Here is a 27,686-nt window from a genome sequence, read left to right on the forward strand (position 1 = left end):
TATTTTTTTCAGGAGGTGAATAAGCCAAATTTCGGCCCTAAAAAGGGCTTGAAAAAAAATGGTAGGTGTTTGCTCTATGGCGCTCATTTTAACCTACAAAATTGTCAGATAAAAGTTATTTACAATAGTAAAATAAAGTCCTCAACAACATTTTATACTGAAAGTGTGCTAAATAAAATCTAAATGCAGCAATCAATTCACTCAGTTCTCTCTAATGCCAGGCCATTATATCCAAAATTGATTATGTAAAGTAAACGGCCATAAAATTGAAAGATCTTGCAGCAATAAAGTCTTACAAAGTATAGTCTTGGATGTAATCAATTTTTCTCCTTCACAACATACAATTTGGCACAAAGCATCTTCCTGTTAAACATAAAGCAGTCTTGCATAGTGAAATTGCAGATCAAAAGATACTTTCTGATTACATTATGCAAAATAAAGATGTACTGGAGTGTATTTATAAAGCATCATAGTGCTTTCATTTCATTTCAGCTTAATTAACATTTCTATTTTTTTTTTGAGCTTTTTGTTTTTTAAATGCCACCCCATTTATTATCAAATTAATGAATATGATTCATGATTAAGACAGTTTAATTGCATATTTTTTTTTTTAAATATATATTAACATCTCAACCTCCATTCCTCCAAGGAACCTGAAGGCCTGACACCTTTCTGCAAAATATTTTAATGTCAATATTTAAGGAATAAATTGAGTGTTACTGTAAGGTTTTCTTAAATAATATTAAGTATTTTTTTAACAATTCTGGTAGAAAATAATGAACTATTCGTGTAAATATAAGTAATGAGTTGCATGATTGATGTCATGATCGGGGTATGAACGCAGTTGGGCTTGTTAAAGTTTGTGGTGTCCAATGTTGTACATTGTTAGTTTTATTTAATCCATCTCAGAAATAAGGCAATTTTCTACAAATTCTAAAATCATCTGAAGCTGCTTGATGCAAACATCCCCTGAATTCATACTGTTAACATTCAAAACAGTATGAAACAAATAATTTAGTGAGACAGATCAGACTTGCTGCACTTTAAAGGAAATCGACAGTGTAGTTTAGTAATTTGAAAAAAACAAACCCCAATTAATATCAACAATTTTGCAGGAAGGCAAATGTTAACGAAACATCTCTGCTTTGATAGAACCTTGAATGTTTTACCTGGGAAAAGCTTGAAATTAGACTATAATTATTATCCACAATTTAAAATAAAAGCACATTTTTGTTCGTAAGTATTACACACAATCATGTCATTTAAAACCAATTGAATTCATTCAACTTTCGCAATCTTACATAATCATAAAATCTTAACCTGTATTAAATTCTACCACCTTCACATTTCTAGACAAGCCTCTCTTTCTGTTGCCAAGGACAAAGTGCTATGACCTTGATAGCAATTCCAAGTAATAAATACACTTTACATGGCAAAATTATTAATATTGACATGACCCTGACAATAGCCTTCATAGATCCTGACAACCGCCTTTCTGTCAAAACGGACACATGCAAGTAAAGAAACTAGAAGTCCATGAATCAGATGTGTAACCTGTTGGGAACGCCTATAGTTCTGACAATTCAAGGGCCATAACTCTAGTAACAATGGCTACCTTACTGGTAATTGACCTCAGTCGAGGTCAATTAAGCTGTTAAGCACTGCTACCAAGTTTTGTAAAGAAATGTTTAAGTAAAGAAATCTGACAGTAAAGTATGACACAGCAGAAGACAACACTGCCGGAAAACATGATCCCTGCGTCTGCCATGCTACTCAGGCAACATGAAAACAATCCTTGACACAAGCCTTACATACAGTTATCATCACACAACCCTTACCTGTATCAAATTTTCTCTCCTTCGTGGATCCAGACACGCCCCTCTTTCTGACGCCGAGGACACCAGCAAGTAACGCTGAAATAGGAAATCAGAAGTTGAAAAAACCCATTAAAAATCATCTGTTATTTCTTTTAACAGTCTAAAAAGGATATAACTTGACATTTATCGAAGCCAGGGACATGGGATTTGCTTTACATAAGTATTTTCTCTGGGAACATGTTTAACAAGTTTCATGAGAATATCTAAGTTTTTTTTAGGTTATTGCCAAGTTAAAGGTGGTTGCATTTCAATGGCGACACTAACGCCGGAAACGACACCAAGGCTATGAAACGCCTCAACTTTTCTCCTCTTCAAAAAATAGAAAAGCTATTCATAATAAAACAGAAACTTATACTGGCACAAGCCCAGTCACCAAAATGTGACGGTTCATGATTTAAGCTTTTCAAGACATTCAACCTAGACTGCATAAAGCATAAAATTGTTGACATCTATGACTAAAGTCCTAAGTGGTCTAGTGGTTCAGGTGTCAGTCTCTCACCCAAGAGGTTGTGGGTTCCACCCCAACCAGTTTATGTACTTTCTCATTACCTCTCAAAGTGGACACCGGTACTGGTTTTTACCCAGGATCAAGAGTTATTCATATCAGCTTCAATCTGTCTGTACAATCTCAGGGACGTGACTGACCAGACAGCTGAAACGCTGAAACCATTCTGCCGATGGGTTTTGGATGCGCTTCACTACCCAATGGGTGACACTGATAATTATATCATAGGAGTACCAAAATTATGTAATAACAAAAAGCAACCAGTTAAAATGTTTAATCAGTTAAAAATAGTTTTTTGTGTTGTTTTTTCTCAATTCTTTTCCAATATCTTTTTCAACCATGTAGTTGAATTGGTCGCAGAAATCCCCATATCCCAGATATTATCTAGCTAGAACAGCTCACCTCTGGAGATTTGAAGAGGTCATACTTCTGTGGTCTTGGCTCAAACAGGACTTTGTTTTTTGTGTCTCTCGTCCACATCACCATGTTCTCAACCAGAGAGTCGTGGTCCTCAAGGATCCGTTCTGAAATACATCGAAATCAAATAATATTTTAAAACTCCCTTTTTTGAACTCTGTTATCTTGATGGTCTGACTACACTGTTGAAAAATAATTATTTTCCTTTCAATGGTTAATTTGAAGAGGATGTAAATCTGTAGTTAAAAGTCATTTATTTTACAATGATTGTTAAACAGGTTTTTACAACATTATATTAATGTTAGATGTTACACGATAGTCTTGTGTTATGGGGGTAAAGGGACTCGTCTGGCATATTTAACACCAGCCAAAATCTAATATACCAATTCCGAGGACATAAAAATCATCAGCATCAGATGAGCAAGTTCCAAATGCTGATTTAACTGATATGCGCCCAGGCTGGGAATCAAACCTGGGACACCCTTGGTGAGAAGCTAGTATGTCTCCAGGCAACTAAATATTTACTTTACATCTGTAGACTAGAATATATGTACACGCTTAGATATATGTGGATAGTAAGTTTTCTAAAGAATTAGTAATTTTCAATGTGATCTTTTTGCATATTTTTAACTCCAGTAAAATAAATCAGCTTGATTATAAAAAGTGATCAACTTCTGTGTTTTCCTTCAGACAAGGGAATGAAGTACTGAATCAATATCATAGTCCGAGATGTGATCAACCTGGCCGATAAAGGGCTGAAACTGTTTCTTTGAAGGGTTTTCAGGCATCCTTAGGCCGATTATGGGGCAAAGCCCTCTGCCGCAGAAGCAAGACTGGTGCTTTAGACGCCTGTTCTTAGGGCTATCCTGGCTTCAAATTTGAAGCAAACTGGAGTGTCAATACTACATACAAATAAAGTAACTATAAAAAACAATTTTTAATAAAACATTTTTTTTTTCAAAATTGGTAACTGGCGCCGTCAGATCCTCAGAATTCTGTGAAAACATACCACATCCCTGACAGTGCATTTTGAAACTCTTGAAATTGAAATTCTCAATGACAAAAACCAGTTTCTGGAAACTATATCGTCAATATCCTTTGGGAAGATTTTAATTTAATTTTTCTTCAGAAGTTGTGCTCAAAGGATTCCCATTTAGACACATACCATGAGACTCAAAAGTGTGGGATGCAATATGCATTTGGAGACAGAAAATGTCAACGTCTTTTGAATGAAGTATATTTTCCATAATATGGTCATGTTCACTACCAAAGATCTACCACACATCAAATGAAAGCACCACAATTTATTATGGATGCTGATGAACATCCTTCCTTTTTAGAGGCAAACACACAAGTCATTGTAGTCAGAGTAAAGAATTTTTACCTATGCCCTTTGTCATTATAAACAAGAGTAAAAGTTAAAAGACAACCAGTTAACATCAGTACCAGTTAACAAGAGTACAAGTTAACAAGAGTATCAATTAACACAAATACCAGTTAAAAGAGTACCAAATCACAAGATACCAGTTAACAAGAGACCAGTTAACAAAGGTATTAGTAAACAAGTATACATGTTAACAAGTGAACAAGTTAACATAGTTCAAGTAAACAAGAGTACCAGTTAATGAGAGGACCAGTTCACTTAGTATAAGTCAACAAGAGTACCAGTTAACAAGAGTACCAGTTAATGAGAGCATCAGTACACATAGTATAAGTAAACAAGAGTACCAGTTAACAAGAGTACCAGTTTATGAGAGCACCAGTTTTTTCATAGTATAAGGTAACAAGAGTGCCAGTTAACAAGAGTACCAGTTAATGAGAGAACCAGTTGACATAGTATAAGTCAACAAGAGTACCAGTTAACAAGAGTATCAGTTCTAGTTAACAAGCGCACTATTAAACAAGAGTAATAGTTAACAAGAGTACCAGTTCTAGTTAACAAGCGCACTATTAAACAAGAGTAATAGTTAACAAGAGTACCAATTACAGAGTATCAGTTAACAAGACTACCAGTTAACATGAGAACCAGTTAATGAGAGTACAAGTTCACATATATACCAGTTGACAGAGTACCAAATATCAAGATACCAGTTAACAAGAGCACCAGTTAATAGGAATACCAGTTAACAAGAGTACCAGTTAACAAAATACCAGTTAACAAAAGTACAAGTAAACAGAGTACAATTGAACAAGAGTAAAGTTATTAAGAGTATGACTTAACATGAGTACCAGTTAACAAGAGTACCAATTAACTAGAGTACCAGTCAACAAGAGTACCAGTTAACAAGAGTACCAGTCAACAAGAGTACCAGTCAAAAAGAGTACCAGTTAACAAGAGTACTAGTTAATAAGAGCATGTGAATATGAAATTATTTCAATACTACCATGTTTCCCATGTTATTTTCATATGCATCTCAAGGCCAGTTAAATCTGTGAAAATACCGAGACAAATTTAGGGCACAATTTTTCTCTTGTTCTAAACAAATAATGTTTTCATCAAAACAATTTATTCCTGGTAAACAAGAGCCTTTTCAGAGAGTTCAAACATGATTGATTTCCAATGAAAACAACCTTGATTTTTATAACGCCTTCTTTTTGTTCAGAATCAAAGACAAACACTACCTGTAAAACAAGCATTTAAAACGCAGTGTAGTGATAAATAACACCAACCTTTACAAGCATGCTCTTGCATCACTACAAAACATTGCTTTTAGGCTAACTTCGTCATATAATAGCAGCATAAAGCTGTAATTAGATTGGCAGAAGTGCAAATACATGACTTTACAGCAAAACTGCATTAAATATTGTAATTAATCCAAATAGTTAGTTTATTTTTACATTGAAGACAGGAAATAAAAGAATCATCTACATGGTTATTAGTTCTGAGAAGGAATTCTAATGAATTATGGCTATAACTTATCTATGAATATATAATGTACTACGTCTGCACTTAAGAAATGCATGTTTTACATGCTTCGTACAATATGATTGCAGTCTGATGAATTTACGAGAAACTGAACCTCCTATTCGATCAGCACCAGAATTTGTATCTTTACTCTGGGTAATAAAAGTTAAGCATTATGACGTCAAAGACTTCAAGCTTTGATCCTTGTGAAGATGATTATTTGTACCGTAATAACTATAAATAAACAGCAATAAAAACGATCATCAACATGCTGTCTTGCACTTTAGATCATCACCATGCTGTACATATCAGTTATGATGTAACAAAAATTAGTGTTCTGTAGCCCTTAGTGGAACTTGATCCTTCATTTTATAGCGTTAAACATGTGTACCAAAAATTACTCAAATAAGCTGACCATTTCAGGAGTTTTTGTCCGGACACCGTAGTTTTTTTTAGTTGAATGGGGCACTTAACTCTGTCAAAAATTGGTAGTTGGTAACCTGCCCATGAAGAGTTCCAGCTTCCATGTTCAATGACAGACATATTAGTGTCCAGGGTCATAAATTTCTTGACAGCAAGGGCCATAACCACTTCCAGAATCAACATTCTCTCATTTCCTAACATCCACAGAGTATCAATTCATTTTAAAATCAATATACCTACCCATTAAGTGTTCCAGTGTGTTCAATGACAGTCCTATTAGCATCCAGGGTCACATGGTTTTTGTTAGCAAGGGCCATTACTACAGAGGTTAGCTTCATGTCCTCATCAACACAAAGTTTTAAAATACTCAGAGACTACAATTAATACTAAATCCATAGAATGTTCCAGCATATGCTCAAAGCCAATCATATTAGTGACTAGAGTCAGATGGTTCTTGTCAGCACGGGCAAAAACTTCTTCAGTCTGCTTGATTTACTATCGACAGTGGCATTATAAAATACTTTGAGACCACAATTAATACCTACACATGAAGAGTTCCAGCATATATTCAATGACAGCCATATTAGTGTCCAGAGTCATATGGTTCTTGTCAGCAAGGGCCATACCTGCTTTAATCTGCTTGATTTCCTTAAGGCCCGGTCACACCGCCCGAACTTTGTTGGAGTGTTCCTTGAACGGTAGGGAGAGGGGACCGAATTTCGACAACGCTCGTCACCACGCACAAAATGGGAAAAAAATCAAAAACAAGGGCGTTGCCTTAGCGGTGCACTGCTGAAGCCGGCGTTGCTATAGCGTTGGCTTAACGGTAGCGAGCAGTAGCGAGCGTTGGTTTATTCTGGTCCCGCTCCGACACCTCCATACCAACGCCAAACCAAAGTTCATCACCGCAATGGATCGCTGCTTCAACGCCCGACACCGTTCCAGCAATCCCGTGTCCGCTCGTAAAACGCTTACAACTGCTCCACCAAAGTTTGTTCAACGTTTAATCACCGCCCGGGCAAAGCTGGCGAAGCAGCAGTGGTCCAGCGTTCAAGATTTCTGCGTTGGCCTAGCGGACCCAAGCGTCCACGAACTTGCGTCTAGCCGTGCCAAACTTTGACTGGGCGTTGTTGGAGCGGTGGTGAACTTTGCCGGAGCGGAAAATTGCCCGCTCCTCACCGCTCGCAATATTTTGTGCAGCTCAAAACTTTCGGAGCGGTAGGAAGGACCATAAGCGGTGGCCGAGCGTATACGGCGTTGCCTTAACGGGGGCCAACTTCTGGTGAACGGTAACGAGCGGTGATGATTTTTTTTCACCGCTCCAGGAACGCTCCAGCAAAGTTCTTGCGGTGTGACCGGGCCTTTATCAACCATGAAGTCATAAAATACTCCAGACTACAATTAATACCTACCCATAAAAAGTTCTGGCATATGTTCAATGACAGCCATATTTGTGTCGAGGGTGACATGGTTCTTGTCAGCAAGGGCCATAACCACTTCCAGCACCGTCATCTTTTCGTCCACCATGATGCTCTTACTGCTTCCGTCATGGGCGAACGCTCGCACAAACAGCTGTAATGGTCAAGCTTATTTAGTAATTAAATCAAGTTTTTTTAAAATTCCGATTACTCCTCAGAGTAACCGATGTTTTAGGCCAATTGAATTTTAGTTGGTTCTAACCTAGGTCAACTTAAGGTCACAAGTTGTTTATTGGTTATCTGTATTTCTATTGGCTAATATTTCTTTTCTAGCTGTTTTTCCAACCAAGATGCTGATCAGACAAGAAGTGTTTAAGATTTAAATTTTAGTTTTTAATGCCATTTTAAAAACCAACAACAAAACACTTTAAGACATGAGAAAGAGTTACGATTATGATTTAAGAACAAGCCATACAATAAGAGTTTAGCAACCAGTGAATAAGTACACGTCATGGCATCGAGGCCATTATTTGGGCATGCAACATGCCTTGAAAGAGATAAACGTGTTATTGAGACTTAATTAAGACTAAGAATGCTAAAAAAGCAAATTATGCCATGGATTGTCAGGGCCAGTAATCATCAACAATCGATATTCAAAAGTACATGATCATCAGCTCAGGTGACTGAACTTTTCACACCATTTGATGTGTTTTAACATCAAAACAAACCTTTTTGATTTTGGCTTCTTTGATTTTCTCTAGAGCTATACGAATCTTCTCAGCTTTCAATCTTGCTTTAAGTTCCTCCTGAAAAGGGGAGATAATGTATACCAACGATTTTTCTTTTTTTAACTTGTTTGAAACACTACAATGGTTGTAAAACAAGTTATGACAACAATGAACATGATATCATTCACACCGTTGGCACATAGTTACATAAGGATGCAGTCTTGTGTTTGTGAAACAAGTTATTACAACAATGAACACGATAGGAATCATTGCGTTGGCACGATGTTACATGGGACTGCAGTCTCATGTTTGTGAAACAAATAATTACAACAGTGAACATGATACCAATCACACCATTGGCAAGCTGTTACATCAGAATTCCCCATCACAGGGTTAGCACTCTGTTACATGAGAATGTAGTCTTGTGTTGTGGGGCAGACCAGAGGAGGGCCTGGCAGAAATCTAACATGGCTGTTTTGGTGTAAAAAACTCAACACACATGCAGCCAAGGAGGATATGAAGCCAAGGAAACCTTGATGAGAAATGAGTATAGCCTCATCAGCACTTAAATAACTTACTAATGTAACTTCTGGGAAATGTCCTAGACACAAGTTAGGTTGTAAAGATGAGAATTGTCTGGACTGCCATCCCACACGCTATTAAAGTTACAAAGTCGAGATACAGGCACAATGAAACAAATTAATTTTAATCCATTAATCATGCTTAAATCGTTTGACACTAGTGATCAAAACGAAAAAAATACATCATTTGTATCACATCGCTTATGATACATACATCTTTTGCAGTTTCTGCACATTTTTCCACTTTGAAATTTACTGGGGTTATCTACCACATAAATCCCAGTAAGTTTAAAAATAGTGTCGGTATATTAATCTGGGCCTGAGTATTCAATAGTTTAAGCCCGGAATTATAGATATTCTGGTTTTTCCAACCTAATCCTCTGGTACAAACAAAATTAAACCGTTGTAATATACACACGTTACTTCGGAAACAATAGAGTCATTGGACTGTTACATGAATTTCAATAGCTCGAAATTCACCTTTTATTTGTACCGGCATGGGAAAACCCAGTTACGGTAATTCCAGGCTATATATATATTGATCTTATCCTTATCCTTTGACATGCTTTAGTGATTCGATTCAGTCTAATTGGACAGCTAAATATACAGGCCAATCAAAACACTTAATTTAATTTTAAGTTCAATCTAAGTTGCTTATTGAATACGGCTCTAGGAACATAAACAAATATCATTTAAACTGGGAAACAATTATGCGCTATTTTAAATGGGAAAACAGATGCAACAGCAACATAATTGTTGCGTTTATTATTTTAATCATATAACATGATGCATTATCAGCCTTCTACTAGTTGCATTGACAATTCTAGGCTTGTTTTGGAAAATGCTGTCTGCAGATTTTGGACCATCAGGTGCTCCTTTAATTATAAGCTACAAATGGCCACAAATTACCCAGTTAAAAAATACACACCCAAAAGCAGCTAATATTATTTTATCTGTACATAAATCCAGGGATGATAACAGAGCCAAGTTGCCAATCCTGAAAATGTCTGCGTGGTGTTCAGGGGGCCGCTCAAGGCCCCCGATGGGTCCAGGGCAAAGCCCTGGTGGGGGGCAAAGCCCCCCGAAGCTTTCTGTATTTCAGGGATTCTAATACCCTTTTTGCCTTAGAATAGTGTTCAAGGAGTACATCTTTCGGTTTGGTAGATAAAATTATGTTCAACACAAGACATCCACAATCAGAACAATTATCAGGAATCTTAGCAGTGAAGTTTAACACAGTTGTCTTTAAACAAAGTTAAATTTACTCTTTTTTTACCTGAAGTCACAGGCATTAGACATGTACCTGACATTTTGGTTCAGTTGTCCACTTCCCATAAAACTCAACTGGCTATTTTCAAATGCCTGTGTATGAACAGTCTACACTGTGGGATGTTTGATTTATAATAATGAACAACATATCAATTATCATGCTTGCAAATTTTTATTGTAAAAGTGTTATTTATTCAATTTTCTGCACATTTGATGATAATTTAATGTTATTAATTATGATATATATTATTACAAGTAATATCCAAACGGGACTTAAATGCTTTGACAGCGTAGCCGTTGTGGACATGGTGGACTTTGACTATTCTGGTCCCCAAGCCAGATTTTTTCCCCTCATGGTGTTACATGAGTCCAGTAGCACACAAACTAGATTGTCCCACAGCAGTTCAAGTCTCTCAAACAGCCTTTCAAATTCTATGAAAATTGATTCAGAATCAGCCCTTATGATTTTTAAGGAGGCCAAATGTCTCAACACTATTTCTTTCTCTATGCCAGAAAAATAGCTGCAACAGTTTTCTCATTGTTTGTGTTTGTTGACTTGTCTTAGTTGAAACAAAACCGAGATCCATTAACTCTTCCACATGTTCATCATTGAAATGGCTAGCCACTCCGTAAGTCATCTTGTATGATGCTGTACACCTTTGAATTTTAATTCGCTGAGAGCTTTTGTATCTTTGGCAAGTGTCTTAAGTAAGACACACTACTGTGGTGTCAGGGAGCATGTTCAGCCATAAATCCAAGTATCATGGCCTCTCGATTGAATTGTCAGTCATTGACAAGAACAACTGGATGCACTGGCTGAGGTGTCTGTTCATCCCTGACTTTTGTAACCATATAGGTAAACATACCTGGAAATACAAATTACAACAATAGAATTTAAATCTCACTCAAACTGGGTCCTCAAGAAGTTTTGTTGAACTGTCTCAAATAGAAAATAAAATGACTGCCTCTGCCTAATATATATTACTACTACAAAATATTTATTCATTTTTTTTTTAAATTTGAACCAAACCAATTTTCATTTGAACCTCCCATTACGGTCAACAATGCTACAAACATTATGAGAATAATAAAGAAACGGTTTACAGCGTAAACTTCAATCGGCCAAATAAAATTTGTAAAATAAAAATCGATTATTATGACACAATCCGAATCAGGATGTCCGAAATAATGCTACATGCGCAAAATTCATTCTCAGTTTGATCAATTTCTATTAAATTAAAAAGAAACGTTTCGGGAATTTCTCTTAAAAATAAATAGCAAATATACCCTTAAAATCGACGAATCGATGTTTTTAGAAGTTGGTGGTGGTCGTTTTTTTTTCTCCAATTTTCCAATACCCGTTTATTCGTCTTCGTCGTCTGTCATATCCGGATACAACCATCCGGATACTGTCTTCTAGTCCCATCGGTAATTTCCGTAATCACCGGATGCTATCTTAACCAATCATATAACTCGATTGCCAAGGCGTAATTAGGTTCGTTAATTTCCGGCTTTACACTTCCGGAAAACTTACCTTTCGTACCCATATTGTTCGAACTGAGCTCGAATCGCTCCCTGTACCCCTCCCCCCTAGAAAAAAACTCAACGGATTTACATTAATCTCAAAATCGATCCGTGAGGCCTTAAATCCGGAATTCCGGATTAATCCGGAATTTTATCATCCCTGTAAATCATACATATTTTTTTGTTTTGTTTGATCATTGAAGTCAAATGAATTAAACATAATAATGCATTAAAACTGATACATTTCATTGTTCATCTATCTAGACTTTGTAGCTTTAAAAGCGTGTGGGTCATCAAGGCAGTAAAAACGGATATCCTCATCTGTACAATTTAACTGGTGTCTAGGACATTTCCCAGAAGTTATTTTAGAAAATTAATTACAAAGTTTATGTTAAGTACAAGGAAAGCCAGGTGCAGAACTTATGTAAGAGACATTGGCACATAGTTACATGAGATGCTTATTTTTTCTTGAGTCCAATTTATTATTTTTGAGTTTTTCTCAAGAACATTTTGTGCTATAGAATTATTTTTTTTTAAATATTGAGTAATCATGTTAATCAACATAATGCATGTGAGAATGTGCTTTTAAAAATAGTAAAGCATTAGTAATTTTTAATAATGGCATACTGTAATGATAAAAAATGAGTTGAGATTGAGATCTGACTTAATTATTTTCGTGATCTTCCTGGGGCCAGAAGATACAATTGCAAGAAAAAAGAAAATTGTCAATAACTTACATAAACTGGGTATCGTTGTATACAACGCATTGAATCTTACATACTGATGTATCACTTTGCTTTCGAAAGATGACGTATCTTTGGGTTATTTTTCAAATTCAAAATTGACTGGGATTTCCTTCCACATAGATCTAAATAGCGTTTGCATAATTATGTATCTCTACTAATCACATGCTAAATATATTACACTCTGACAATGCGAATGTCCGTCCGACATGTCCGGTATATTTTCATTTTGACCGACGAAACTTTTGTTTTGGTCGGTCACAATGTCCGGTGAAAAATTACAGTCAGCACCGTTTAATTTTCGGAAAATTTACTTTCAGTTTCTAAATAAATGTTCAGAGTTATTTTTAACTATTATATCATGATTATTCAGCGTGTTAATCCGTGTATCACTATTTGTAAAGCCCGTTTCGACATGTTTCCGTAAAAGTCGATAAAACGCGTAAGGTACCGATTTCAGCTCGTACTCTAATACTTTTATTTTACGGAAATGTTCGGAAATTACAAAATTCCGTATGTATTTATTTTCGGCGAAATGGTTCCCAGCTATCGTGTTAATTTAAATATGATGATTAATATACCGAGCTGACTTTTTTCCGCTCTGTTTAACATTGCCAATAACAAGAACTCTTCTTTCGTTTTTGCATAAATCTTGTGCCTGAGTTTGACTTGTAGTACAATTCGTTACATTTTATAACCGTACTGTATCTTTAATTTAAAGATGAATTAAAAGAGTAAGATCTAGCTGTTCCATGGGTAGACGAACCAGATATGAGGTTTTTTTTGGGGAGGCAAGGGAAGAAAAAAAATATGACATAAGATCCGAATATTGATTTTTTTACATGATGTTTAGCTTTTTTTGTAATTTTTTATAGTACTGTAGGACAAATCTAACCAAAAAGATCTAAACCTGTTATAATGGGGAATTACAAAACTTATTTAAAAAAGAGACTTAAAATCAAGGTTTAGGCTGAGGTAACTGAATACTGTTTGTAACATTGCGACAGGTAAAAATTTGGTGCGACAGGTAAACTTTCAGTGTTTACCTGTCGCAATGTCCTGTGAAGAAGAAAAAGTTTTCGCGTTGTCTGTACACTATAAACTGGGAAACCAATATGCACTTTTTTAAATTGTAAACTCAGCTAAGACAGCAAAGAAATATTCTTTTAGTTTATGTTAAGTACAAGGAAAGCCAGGTGCAGAACTTATGTAAGAGACAGAGTTGCAGAACAGGATGTGAATGATTGTTGTAGCTACGCGTACATGTTAAAGCTGCACAGTCTCACAGATTGACCGTTTTGACAACTTTTTCATTTTTTGTCATGGAATTAGCCAAAGTATGCATAAATATCTGCCAACCAGTGATATAAGACTACTGACAAAAGATAAGATCACAGATTTTCATATTTTCGTTCAAAAATTAATGTGTTATGGCTAAAAGCATAACACTACAGGTTTATGGAAAAATGCATAAAACATCAATTTATGAATTTATTTATGAAAAAGTGCGGTCTGATTTTATGTCAGCAGTCTTATATAACTGATTTCCATGCATTTTAGCATAAATTTGCTCATCCCAAAACAAAAAATAATAAAGTTGTCAAAATGTTCAATCTGTGAGAGTGCAGCTTTAAAGGGACTAGCACATATTTTTGGACCAAAAAATAGTTTTCCTGGTAATGCATCTGAAAACACTTATTTTATCCTTTTTTTCACTCAATGTCAATTGAAATTGCAGAAAAAATACAGTTGCAGTATAACAAAATATTTTGGTACTAGTGCAAACCCTAGTCAGTAAACGAAAAATTAGAAAAACGATGCCTATTAAAAAACATGGCAACCAGGAATTTTACAACAGTGGTATATATTTTGACATCTAAACAATACATAGATAACATCACATGATAATGTCAATCAACCAATCTCGCAACAACAAAGCTGAAATTAAGTGATTATTAGCGCTGTTAACACTTATCAAAATCGTGGTCTTCAAAGATGATAGTTGAGCAAATATCAACATTTTCTGAAGGGTTCCACTGCTTTTGGTATCTTAGTTTTAACACTCATAATTTGCCACACTTAATTTCATCATACCAAAAAAGCGCATCATTTAAAAACATGAGCTAAATCTTTAAAGAGTTAAAGATGCAGTTTAGTTAAAGAGCGGTTTGCAAATTATTATCTTTTTTAACCTGTAAGCTGATACAGGCATGAATGTCACTATCCTCCAGACCTGCTGTTGTCATTCTAAACATGTACAATGTACACAAACAGGGATGAGGTATTGCACAAAAAGTAGTTCACAAGTACACGTGCCCCTAAAAGTAGTGCCCAAAAAGTAGTCTACACATACACATACAGGTACAAGCAGTGGTCCACAACCTCTAAAATGTCTAAAAGAAAATCTGTGGCCCATGCCTTTAAGATAAAATGCAAAATAAAAATTAATCTACTTAAACAAATGACCAGATGTCAATGTTGTTTTTTGTATTTTATAGTTATGAAAATTTGTAACTGTCATTTTTTTCATCCACCTAGGCATTAATTATTTAGCCAACACCACTCTTAATTAATGCCAACAGCTGGCTGGAAGGTTTAGTATAATTAATTGCGAACACCATCTTGTATAAATAACTTCTTTATACAAGACATAATATTTATAATTAAGAAAAGTTTTCAATAAATAACAGGATAAGAATATTATCGAAAATAATATCCTGGCAAAATTAATTAAATATTCTGGAAAAATAATTATACAGTTAGACAGTACGTATGGCCACAATATTGCAAAAATAAGACAGACATATCACCAAAAAGATAAACTAAGTTTATACAACAGTATTTTTTCTCCATTTTTGGGGTTTAAATTTGGCCACATTCCCTCCTGAAAAAGAACATAATTTTCCCCTGCCCCATTTTTTTTTTTTGAGGAGCATGGACATTTAGCAATTGCAGCAATAAAGTGCCATTCATGAGTATGTCTATATAGGTTTGTTGAATAAAATTAAGGTTTGTGAACAAGCTGAACATTATTATCAAACATGTTAGTATTTTTCCCCTTTTTGCAAAAACAACGATATTTTTCCCCTATTAAAGGGCCCTTCCACCATTCCCTTAAAAGTGATGAAAAAAACACTGCACTAATTTCTTTTAGCTTGATTGTGACTAAAGCTAATAGCTTATACTCTTGAGTCTGTTTTCTGGGTAGAAACCAGTACTGGTGTTGTTTTTTCGAGGCCGTGATAAAGTTCCCCTTGTTGAGCTCGAACACACAACCTCTTTTGGTGAAAAGTGGTCGCCTTAGCCAATAGACCATGCCCAACCAGGTGGGGGGTCAAACCCACAATCTATTTGGTGAGAAGTGGACACCTTTACAACTAGACAATTATTACCCTGGAAGGGTCAAACCCGCAACCTCTATAGTGAGAGCTGGACACCAATCAACTACACAACTCTCGTCATCAAAGCGAAAACTTACATGCGGGTTAGGGTTAGTACTTGGTATATTTTCCACCTTCCACATTTCTTTGTCACCAAGGTTGCTGGGTGGGTAAGCAAAGCGCACGCAGGGGCAACAGGCATTCTGCGGACAATATTGGTTATAATAACATGATATGAATCAAAGAGGAGCACATGCTAAAACAAAGAGAGTAGCTTATGAATAAAACAAAGAGATTAACTAATGATAAAACTCATGATAAAACATGAGTTACTCATGCTAAAGCAAAGAGAGCATGATTTAAACAAGAATACCTCATGGTAAAACAAGAGTAACTTTATGATAAAACAAAGAGTAACCTATGATAAAGCAAGAGTAACTTATGATAAAACAAAGAGAGTAACCTATGATCAAGCAAGGTAACTTATGATAAAACAAAGAGAGTAACCTATGATAAAGCAAGAGTTATGTACGATAAAACAAAGAGAGTAACCTACGATAAAGCAAGAGTAACTTATTTTAAAACAAAGAGAGTAACCTATGATAAAGCAAGAGTTACTTATGATAAAACAAAGAGAGTAACCTATGATCAAGCAAGGTAACTTATGATAAAACAAAGAGAGTAACCTATGATAAAGCAAGAGTTATGTATGATAAAACAAAGAGAGTAACCTATGATCAAGCAAGAGTTAAGTTTGATAAAACAAAAAGAGTAACCTACGATAAAGCAAGAGTAACTTATTTTAAAACAAAGAGAGTAACCTATGATAAAGCAAGAGTAACTTATTTTAAAACAAAAAAGAGTAACCTATGATAAAGCAAGAGTTAGGTATGATAAAACAAAGAGAGTAACCTATGATCAAGCAAGAGTTATGTATGATAAAACAAAGAGAGTAACCTATGATAAAGCAAGGGTAAATAATCATTAAACAAAGAGAGTAACCTATGATAAAACAAGAGTAACTTATGATAAAACAAGAGTAACTACTTATGATAAAACAAGAGTAACTTATGATAAAACAAGAGTAACTTATGATAAAACAAAGAGAGTAACCTATGATAAAGCAAGGGTAAATAATCATTAAACAAAGAGAGTAACCTATGATAAAACAAGAGTAACTTATGATAAAACAAGAGTAACCTATGATAAAACAAGAGTAACTTATGATAAAACAAAGAGAGTAACCTATGATAAAGCAAGAGTAAATTATGATAAAACAAAGATAGCAGCATGATTTAAACAAGAGCACCTCCTGAAAAAAACAAGAGCTACTCATGAGACAACAAAATAGAGCAACATGATTCAAATATAAGCGCAACATGATGAGTCATATAGAGAACAACATGAAAAGAACATGGCATGAAAATGCAATGGATTTTGAACCTTTGCATATATCAGAATTTATTGTTTGTAGTCAAAATGTCCTTGGAATGTAAATCATTGACAACTCACTCAGTGGAGCATAGCCAATTCAAGGCAGCCTTAACTCCATTTACAATACTTTATCTTAGTCGAAGGTCACTGTGTAAGAGATTGTCAGATTGAAACCTGTTAAGCACATCATACCTTAGAAATGATACCTTAACAAGGCATAATTTCTTTGGAAACTCATTGTTGAAATGCTTTATATTTGTTAAAACTCTTTGCCTTTGAATGAATTAAAATTCCCTGAAAAAAGCTGACAAAGTGATAAGAGTCAAAGTAGAATATAATTCTATTTAGTTCTTATAACATTGGATAGTCCTTGTACATTTATTTTTTTTCAGCCTAATAGTCTACCATACTTAACTTCTTACAAAAAAATGGCATAGCGATTGATGTTCAGCAGACCAAGTCGAGACTGCCATCAGAATCACAGACCAAGTCGAGACAGCCTTAATAAAGGCAAAATGAAACCCTGTCAATATTTCTCACCATAAATGATGATGCACTAGAGTCGCAGACAAACATTTCATTCTTTCTTGGCAGCTGATAAGAGGAGTAACCCCCTCGTCCCCCCTTACACTCAGACAGTAAATAAGAGCGCCACGAAGCTAACATCAACCCTTGTTTGTTTTATTTGACAGTTGAAAAAGGGTCATAACTCAACAATTATTTAAGGGAATAGACACCAGATCATACAATTGCAAGAAAAAAGAAAATTGTCAAAAACTTACATAAACTGGGTATCGTTGTATACAACGCATTGAATCTTACATACTGATGTATCACTTTGCTTTCGACAGATGTATCTTTTGGGTATTTTTCCAATTCAAAATTTACTGGGATTTAATTTCTTCCACATAGATCGACAAAGATAGCGTTCGCATAATCATGTGTACTAATCACATGCTAAATATATACACTATAAACTGGGAAACCAATATGCACTTTTTTAAATCGTAAACTCAGCTGCTGTGACAGCAAAGAAATATTCTTTTTATATTGTAAAGTGATGTATTATCGGCCTCCTACTAGCTGGTATTAACAATTCTTAAAAATAAGTCCTGTTTTGAGGAAATACTGTATTTTGGTTTTTTTGCACCATCTGGTGTCTAGTCCCTTTAAAGCCTGGGTTATGGGTATTTTTGAACATCTGCATTTTGTCTCTGGCAACATGTGTACCAAGTTTCATTAGATCACCTTCCATTGCCAAGGTTGAAGTTTTTGCACAGTGATGACAAAACCAACAACACCTGGAAGGCTATCATCACAATTCCTGACCTTTTTTCTCTTTTAATCCCCGCATTAACAATCTCAAACACATGTGCACAATTGACAATGATTGAACATAATGATTCAAACTATTTGGTTGAAATGTTCTTATATTGATTACAATCAGGACACTTGAACTGAATGGAGCAAAAACGCATGCAGAAGCTAACTTCAAGCTCAAAATTGTAAATATTTGGGCCATTACAGCATACCACAAAATATTGTAAGATCTAGAAATTCAATTCATATTAAAATTAGGTAACAGAAATCTTTCAAATTCAAATGAGACTAGTCAGTAACCTTTTTATCTGACCTATAAGTTGTTTTTAAATGTATCACGTAACAACCAAGAATAAAGGTTTCCAGATAATCACCTAGCAACCATGAATAAGATCCCTACCCTCATAAGATCCTCTCATAAGATACTCTCCCCTCATAAGGTACTCTCATAAGATCCTCTTTTAAGATACTCTCAGCTCATAAGATACACTTGCCTCTTAAGATAACCTCATAAAATCCCCTTCCCTCTTAAGATCCCCTCATAATATACCAACTCCTCATAAGATCCCCTTTCCTCTCAAGATACCCTCATAAGACCCCTTCCCATAGTCTTAAAATACTCTCATACAACCTTCATAATATACCAACTCCTCATAAAATCCCCTTCCCTTTAAAAAATACCTCATAAAATCATAATCACTCTTAAGATACCCTCATAAGGTCCCCTGACAATATACCCTCTCCTCATAAGATCCTCGTCCCTCTTATGAGCCCTCATAAGATCCTGTCATAATATACCCTTCCCCTCATAAAACACCTCCCCTCTTAAGATCCCTTCATAATATATCCTCTCCTCATAAGATCGCCTTCCCTTTTCAGATACCCCATAAGACCCTATTACCTCTTAAGAGCCCTCATAAGATCATAATACACCCTCCCCTCTTTAGATATCTGACAAGATCCCCTCACAATATACCCTCTCCTCGTAAGATCCCCTTTCTTATTAATGATCCCCTCATAATATACCCTCTTCTCATAAGATCCCCTTCCCTATTTTGGATCCCCTCATAATATACCCTCTCCTCATAAGATCCACTTCCCTATTAAGGATCCTCTCATAATATACCCTCTCCTCATAAGATCCCCTTCCATTTTAAGATCCCCTCATAATATACCCTTCTTCATAAGATCCCCCTTCCTCTTCAGATACCCTCACAAGATCACATTCCCTCTTAAGATACTTCATAAGATCCTCTTTTCTCTTAAAATACCATCATAAGATCCCCTCATAATATACCCTCCCCTCTTTAGATATCTGACAAGATCCCCACACAATATACCCTCTCCTCGTAAGATCCCCTTTCTTATTAAGGATCCCCTCATAATATACCCTCTCCTCATAAGATCCCCTTCCCTATTTTGGATCCCCTCATAATATACCCTCTCCTCATAAGATCCCCTTCCCTATTACAGATCCTCTCATAATATACCCTCTCCTCATAAGATCCCATTCCCTTTTAAGATCCCCTCATAATATACCCTTCTTCATAAGATCCCCTTTCCTCTTCAGATACCCTCACAAGATCACATTCCCTCTTAAGATACTTCATAAGATCCTCTTTCCTCTTAAAATACCATCATAAGATCCCCTCATAATATACCCTCTGTTCATAATATACCCTTTCCTCATAATATCTCCTGGTAAGACCTCAGGCTCATAAGATACCCTCTATTATAAGGTGGATCCATTGACATTACAATCTATGGTGTTAAAGACTTCCATAGCCCATTTTATCATTTTTCCTGCAGAATTCTTCTGTTATAAAGGCAGACATCAATATTTACAAACCAGTCCAAGATCCTTGATCCTTTCTTGTAAATAAATCAATGTATGCCAATATCATAACAAAACAGCTCCACTTTCTACAAAACAAATAATCTATAAAATTACATCCAGCCATAAGCAAGCAATAATTGGAATGCCAATAAACCCAAACACCAGATATGAACCAGTCTATCATTCACAGTTAAGAGACCCTTGGTGTAAATAAACAAATTAGGATCAGAACATCCTGATCTAGTCACAATTTTGAGATGGAGTTTCTTCCTTGTACACAAGACATACTTTCAAAGGAGAGGTACGATTTCAAGGGAGGGAAGTCTTTGTTTGGTTTTCTCATGATTGTTTTGAAAAAGGATGAAGTAACTTCCTTGTATATATATATATTAGAAATTCTTACAGAGCATTGGTACAATTTCACGGGAAGGATGTCTAAACTTTGTTACATATTCTTTTGATTTTTTTCGAAAACCTTGTATATTTTAGATAAACTTTCAGAGCAGAGGTAAAATTTCATTTTTTTACAAGAAATCTTTCAGTAACTGATGATCTATCCAGTGAGAAACATTATATGCTTTCGTTTAAATCTGCTTCAATATTTTTACGTTTATAAAGTCGAAACCAATTGGCGCGATATCGCTTGGCCTGATTTCATCATTGGCTTGAACTTGATGTTATTAATTTAGGGACCAAGTTTGTTTTACTCTAAGTAATAAGCATTCCTTCTTGGATCAATATTCCAGGGCTCTAAGTATTTTGGCCAGTCCCTGGGATATGTGCCCATTAGTTTTGATAATATTAGTATGACATACAATATTTCAACGAAAAAAGTATTTTTAAACTAACTTATGATCTACTTCACAAAATTCAAATATCAACAAGCAATATAACTAAATAATGGCTTTAAAACTCAAATATATAGAGGATATTTGTTTATTTCAGTGTAAGATCGTATTTTATTTCACGAGTGTCATAGAAAAACATATTTTCACGAGTGGCGAAGCCACGAGTGAAAATGTAGTTTTTTTATGATCACGAGTGAAATTAAATACGATCTTACACTGAAATAAACAAATTTTCTGTTTCTTTTATGCTTATTTTCGGAGTTTTATTTGTTTTTTATTTATTTCTGAATTACCCCCTTTTTTGAAAAGGGTGGGCTTTACGCCGCTACCCGTGGGGCGCCCCTCATGCATAATTATAGCTGTCAACTTTTCTACTTTCGGTTTGCTGAGAAATAGTTCTCTGCTATTCATTCTTATTTCTTAATATTCGCTCGTTTTTTATTGCAAAGCTTTATGAATAGTAAACATGAAGTATTATTAGTGCACTAATGTTCCAAAAAATAATGAAAACACTTTTTATTTTAACCAAATTACTACGCCGCTATTTATAGAATGAAAATTTGGAAGGTCAAATGTGTTAGCAAAACAAATGTGGATACTCATTGGATTTTAACCATTCTTCTTAGTTTAAGACTGCATATACGCGTGTTTTTAAAGTAAGTTAATATTCAGTCATCTTACTGTCAGAGACCAGTCTGTTTCGCTTTAAAATGTTTGTTTTCCGGAAGAGTAAATGCCACGCTAGTTTGTTGACACATTTTGAGATGTGGGTGGGGTAAAAAATATCGGATCTATCTGTAAATTGTTGTGTGAATTCTCCAGGAAGCTCATTTTACGTACTACAACGGTTAACAGTTCAAAATACATTTGAACGATGCTATAAAATTTTATTTATGTTCGAACAGTTGTTTTTGTCTGTAATTTGTTTGGAATGAAAGCAAATGTTCGAACATTCAGCTTCAAAGATCAGTAAAATGTTTGATAAACGGGATAACCGGTAATAAACGGTAAGTTGTTAATTTCCAATTATATATTTATTTAAATTTATAAAATATTTCTTTATTTTTTTAAACATTTTTTGACATAATTTACTGAAGTCCAGTGTTCTGTTTTGACCAAGGCAAGTACATGTAACAACAAAGGATTTTAAAAGTAGTTCTGAAAATTGATATTTTCACTCCTTATTTTGCAGTGAAAATATCAAATTGATATTTTCACTGTTGTTATTTCACTGTTAAAACCCCATATTTCATCGTAAAGCATGAAAGAAACATGTATATATAAGAATGTTTTAAGTTTCATGCTAAAATCCCAGAAAATATATTTTGTACGAACATTGCTATTCATTGCTCTGGTGGTCAATGTTCCATTTGTCGTCATGACATAATGATGGTTTGTTACGGCCATGGACATTTATATACTGCCAATAAAACAATAAACTTTGCTATCCTGGCTACTTCTTGATGAAATGTACAAATTTAAGTATGTAGCAAAGATAACCATAAAACGGTACCAGCAAAATTAAAATGCACTTTTTTTAAATACAGTCAAAACTCGCTATGTTAAAGTACCTCGGAAATACTTCCATATAACAAACATTCAATATAACTGAAATACAAAACATATCTAATTAAACCATTTTTTTTTTCGAAAAATGTTTGACATAATCCAAACATCAAGATAACAGACTTCGACATAGCAAGTTCCAACTGTATGTTTGATATGTCTCATGGGCCATGCGGTCTGCAGTAAAGTTCTGACAGTTCATATTGATGCATTTGTTTGAGAATAATATGTTTGAGCATAGGACTCAGGATGCAGAGCAATGTGAATCACCACTCTTAGTGTGTGTTTATTAAATGCACTCACCTCACAATGGAAAGTATTTGGCGTGAGAGTGCTTCCACTTCCTGTGCTAGCCGTGTCCCCTTGCCCCGCCCCCTCAGTTGATGACGACACCGTCACCATTGACGTGAACGATTCCGATGACGGGAGGGACGCCGATTCCGAGAAAGCTGAATCTGTGTCCTGAATATCCAACATGGCATCTGAATAACCGCCAAGATCGCCAGGGTAATGAGTCCGGAAACATTCGAGTTCAGTGTTTGGTCGACGTAGATGAGGGTTGGCGTGGCCGTTATTGAGATGGGTGGGGATGTCCATGGATCTGGGGTCAAGGTGACTATGGGATTGGCCATATTGGGCTCCTCCCCCTCGTCTGTGGGTGGGGCTGGCGGCCCCTACCAGTTGGCTCTCCAGTTCACAGAGTTCACCAAGAATGGCGTCAAAATTTACTTCCGTCCCCTCTGTAAATGAAATTCAATATTTCGTCAACATTTATTTTGAACTGTTTCTGTACAAAATATATCATTATTTCCCAACAGTTTTTATTCAGAATTTAATTAATCCGATTAAATCCTTTTCCTACTATTAAAACATGACACCTTTGGTGGATCCTTCTAAATATTTTTTGCCCTAATTCACAGAAGCGGTCGACGATCACCGATGATCACACTGTGAACGATTTTTACAGAAATGAACGACTATTTTTGTAGAGAGTTATCCAAGGAAGCTTCCTGTAGAGTTTCATTGAATTTGGCCACGTAGATTCAGAGGAGATATTTTTAAGCAATTGTTGACGGACAGACGGACTGACGGACGGATGCCGGAAAAAGACGGATCATAATACCTCACCTTGAGAATTATCAGCCAAAACAATCATCAATTTTCTTAAAAATAATAATATTCTTTTACATTTATAAAGGCAATGAAACAACCAGCTTAACAAATAACTTATTCATTTCCATGAAAAAATGACATCCAATTACCGGTAAAGCCAATTATCAGCCTAAAACCAGAGCATCAAGTTTTCTAAAAATACTTTTCTTTTTAATTGAAAAAGACATTCCTGATAAGTTCTATAACTGATTCATGAATGAGCTTTACTAATATAACTAATTCAATTCCATGAATAAATGAGATCCAATTAAAGACAATTAGCAGCAAAAACTAGCTACAAGTTTTCTAAAAATACTTTTTTCTTATTTATTTAAAGACATTCCTGATAAGTTCTATAACTTATCCATAAATGAGCTTTACTTATAACTAATTCATTGCCATACAAAATGAAATCCAATTAAAGACAATTATCAGCCAAAACTAGCATCAAGTTTTCTAAAAATACTTACAAATTTTATAAAGACATTCAGAAGTTTCTAAACTGACTCATAAACGAAACAACCAGCTTTACTAATAACTTATTCATTTCCATACAAAATGAGATCCTTAGTATATAATTAATAAAGACAATTAGCAGCCAAAACTGGCATTTAGTTTTCTAAAAATGCTTAAAAAATTTATAAAGACATTCAGAAGTTTCTAAACTGATTCATAAATAACGACCAGCTTTACTTATAACTTATTCATTTCCACAAAAAAAGAGAGCCAATTAAATTCAATTATCAGCAAAAACTGGCATCAAAATTCTAAAAATACTTACAAATTTTATAAAGACATTCAGAAGTTTCTAAACTGATTCATAAACGGAACAACCAGCTTTATTAATAACTAATTCATTTCCATACAAAATGAGATCCTTAGCATATAATTAATAAAGACAATTAGCAGCCAAAACTGGCATTTAGTTTTCTAAAAATGCTTAAAAAATTTATAAAGACATTCAGAAGTTTCTTAACTGGTTCATAAATGAAACGACCAGCTTTACTAATAACTAATTAATTTCCATAACAAAAGAGAGCCAATTAAAGTCAATTAGCAGCAAAACCTGGCATCAAAGTTCTAAAAATACTTTTATAAAGACATTCAGAAGTTTCTAAACTGATTCATAAACGAAACAACCAGCTTCACTAAAAACTAATTAATTTCCACAAAAAAATGAGATCTAATTAAAATCAGTTATCTGCCCAAACCAGCACCAAATTTTCTAAAAATACTTACAAATTTGAGAACTTAATAAGACATTCAGAAGTTCCATAACTCATTCATAAATAAAACAACCAGCTTATATACTTTAAGCACAAGCTTCCAGTAATGGTAACAAACAGTATGTTACTGTGACCTTTCCATCAAATGATTTCCAGCCCTCATAATTGTGTGGGAAAGCTATGATTTTCTTGGGATATGTCAACAGTTAATGAGCTACTGTATATTCACAGCTTTCAACTAGAAAATACAGAAATATAATCCAAAATCTAAATGCGCATTCTGATGATCAGTATAAAGTTTCAATATTAATTGAAAGTGTGTCTAATTTCTAATGTCAATGCATGATAAAATTGTCAACTGCGGCTATATAGTTTATAGTCAAACAATTTAATGAAACCCTTTAAAGGACAATGATATTTTCATTCTGACAACGAACCCCACTAGCAGCAAATTTAAAGAGCCACCCACTAACCAAAGTTGCCAGATGCACATAAATGTCTGTATGATAAGAGGAAATTACATGATTTAAAATACAATTGAACCCTGTTTGCTCAAACTGGCTTGGCTCGACTCCCTTGTACTCGAACTGGATGTAAAAGACCAAATTTTTTTAGGCCTTGCCATTGAACTCTCTCATACTGCCATAATCAGGGGCATATCAAGACATTCTCCTTTACACCAGAGGGGGCGTATAAATATTTTTTTTGTTTCTCCTAAATGGGAAATGCTAACATCAGGAAAGGAAATTTCATGCTATTGTGTGTTTTTACATGTTACTTCTTACTTGTTAAAATTTAGCATAATTTTACTGCATGTTGACGTTCAGAATGCTTTAAAATGGTTCTTCTAATATTGTATTCTTGAAACAAAAGTTTTGTCCAACCCCACGTAATATCAAACTAATGAAAAGCCTTCCCATGTAGATACTTCACTTAAAGTATACATTGGTATAATTTAACATGCTCACATGCTAACGTCCCTGATAATGCAAGTGTTGGAACCTACCACTCATGAAGGAATACCGGAAACTGTCCATGGCCATTTTTGGTGTGACCACTGTCCTGGCCAAAGGTGGCTCCTTTCCCTGAAAATACAAAAAGTCAAGGTCATTCCAATACTGGACAAGTAGCTCTTAAATTAATCCCCAAAACATATCAAATATTTAAGGTCATTTCGATAAAGTGGCTTTTTCCCCTGAAAATATTCAAGGTCAAGGTCATTACAATAATGCACAAGTGGCTCTCAGCCTTCAAAACCCATAAAATATTCAAGGTCAAGGTCATTACAATATTGCACAAGTAGCTCTCTGAGCCTTCAAAACACATAAAATATTCAAGGTCAAGGTCATTACAATATTACACAAGTGGCTCTCTGAGCCTTCAAAACACATAAAATATTCAAGGTCAAGGTCATTACAATATTGCACAAGTAGCTCTCTGAGCCTTCAAAACACATAAAATATTCAAGGTCAAGGTCATTACAATATTACACAAGTGGCTCTCTGAGCCTTCAAAACACATAAAATATTCAAGGTCGAGATCATTTCAATATTGCACAAGTGGCTCTCTGAGCCTTCAAAACACATAAAATATTCAAGGTCAAGGTCATTACAATATTGCACAAGTGGCTCTCTGAGCCTTCAAAACACATAAAATATTCAAGGTTGAGATCATTTCAATATTGTACAAGTGGCTCTCAGCCTTCAAAACACAAATAATATTCAAGGTCAAGATCATATCAATATCGTACAACTGGCTCCCAGCCCTCAAAACACATAAAATATTCAAGGTCAAGGTCATTACAATATTGCACAAGTGGCTCTCAGCCTTCAAAACACATAAAATATTCAAGGTCAAGGTCATTGCAATATTGCACAAGTGGCTCTCAGCCTTCAAAACACATAAAATATTCAAGGTCAAGGTCATTGCAATATTGCACAAGTGGCTCTCAGCCTTCAAAACACATAAAATATTCAAGGTCGAGATCATTTCAATATTGTACAAGTGGCTCTTTGTAACCCTGAAAACACAAATAATATTCAAGGTTGAGGTCAACTGAATATTGTACAAGTTGTTGTCAACCCAGAAACTTCATTAAATACTCAAAGTCAAGGTCATTAAAAATTGTAAAGGTCACTGTTCACCCTGAAAACACACACAATATTCAATGTCAAGGTCATGTCAATTGCCAATTTTGATGTGACCACTGCTCTAGATAAAGGGTAAATAACAGTATTTCCAAGGCATCATTCTATTTAAAGGCACACAATATAGGTTCAATGATGCAAAAAAGCATTAAAATTGAAAAAACAACAACACATTTTTCACAAACTTATATTGTGGGCCCTCAAACTGTTAAAAGAACCTTGTGAAGCAATTGGTTTACTTCAAAGTTTCCAGGAATTTGAAGGAAAAAGTGTGCATTTAGATTATTGAATAAGAGCACAAAATCCTGTCTCTAATTTAGTGTCTAAATGCAGGCGTAAAAGAAAGAAAAAAAACATGCCGTTTTACAGGAAATTAAAACCCCACG

The 27,686-nt window shown here is 35.0% G+C and overlaps 1 protein-coding gene across 3 annotated transcripts in view; it reads right to left on the reverse strand.

Moving 5' to 3' along the window:
- Positions 1–27,686, reverse strand: part of LOC128229271 (uncharacterized) — a 92,035-nt gene that overhangs the window by 29,575 nt on the left and 34,774 nt on the right. For 2 of the 3 annotated variants that reach the window (XM_052941101.1, XM_052941109.1), the window contains exons 4-9: positions 26,160–26,238; positions 23,079–23,515; positions 8,274–8,351; positions 7,540–7,699; positions 2,785–2,906; positions 1,839–1,913 (exon numbers count right to left, since the gene is read on the reverse strand). In XM_052941101.1, the coding sequence (XP_052797061.1) occupies positions 1,839–1,913; positions 2,785–2,906; positions 7,540–7,699; positions 8,274–8,351; positions 23,079–23,515; positions 26,160–26,238 (951 nt within the window). The remainder of the gene's footprint in view (positions 1–1,838; positions 1,914–2,784; positions 2,907–7,539; positions 7,700–8,273; positions 8,352–23,078; positions 23,516–26,159; positions 26,239–27,686) is intronic. The other variant, XM_052941118.1, reaches the window with a different exon arrangement.

Source organism: Mya arenaria, chromosome 1, assembly GCF_026914265.1.
Source record: "Mya arenaria isolate MELC-2E11 chromosome 1, ASM2691426v1".
In the NCBI taxonomy this organism is placed as follows: Eukaryota; Metazoa; Mollusca; class Bivalvia; order Myida; family Myidae; genus Mya; species Mya arenaria.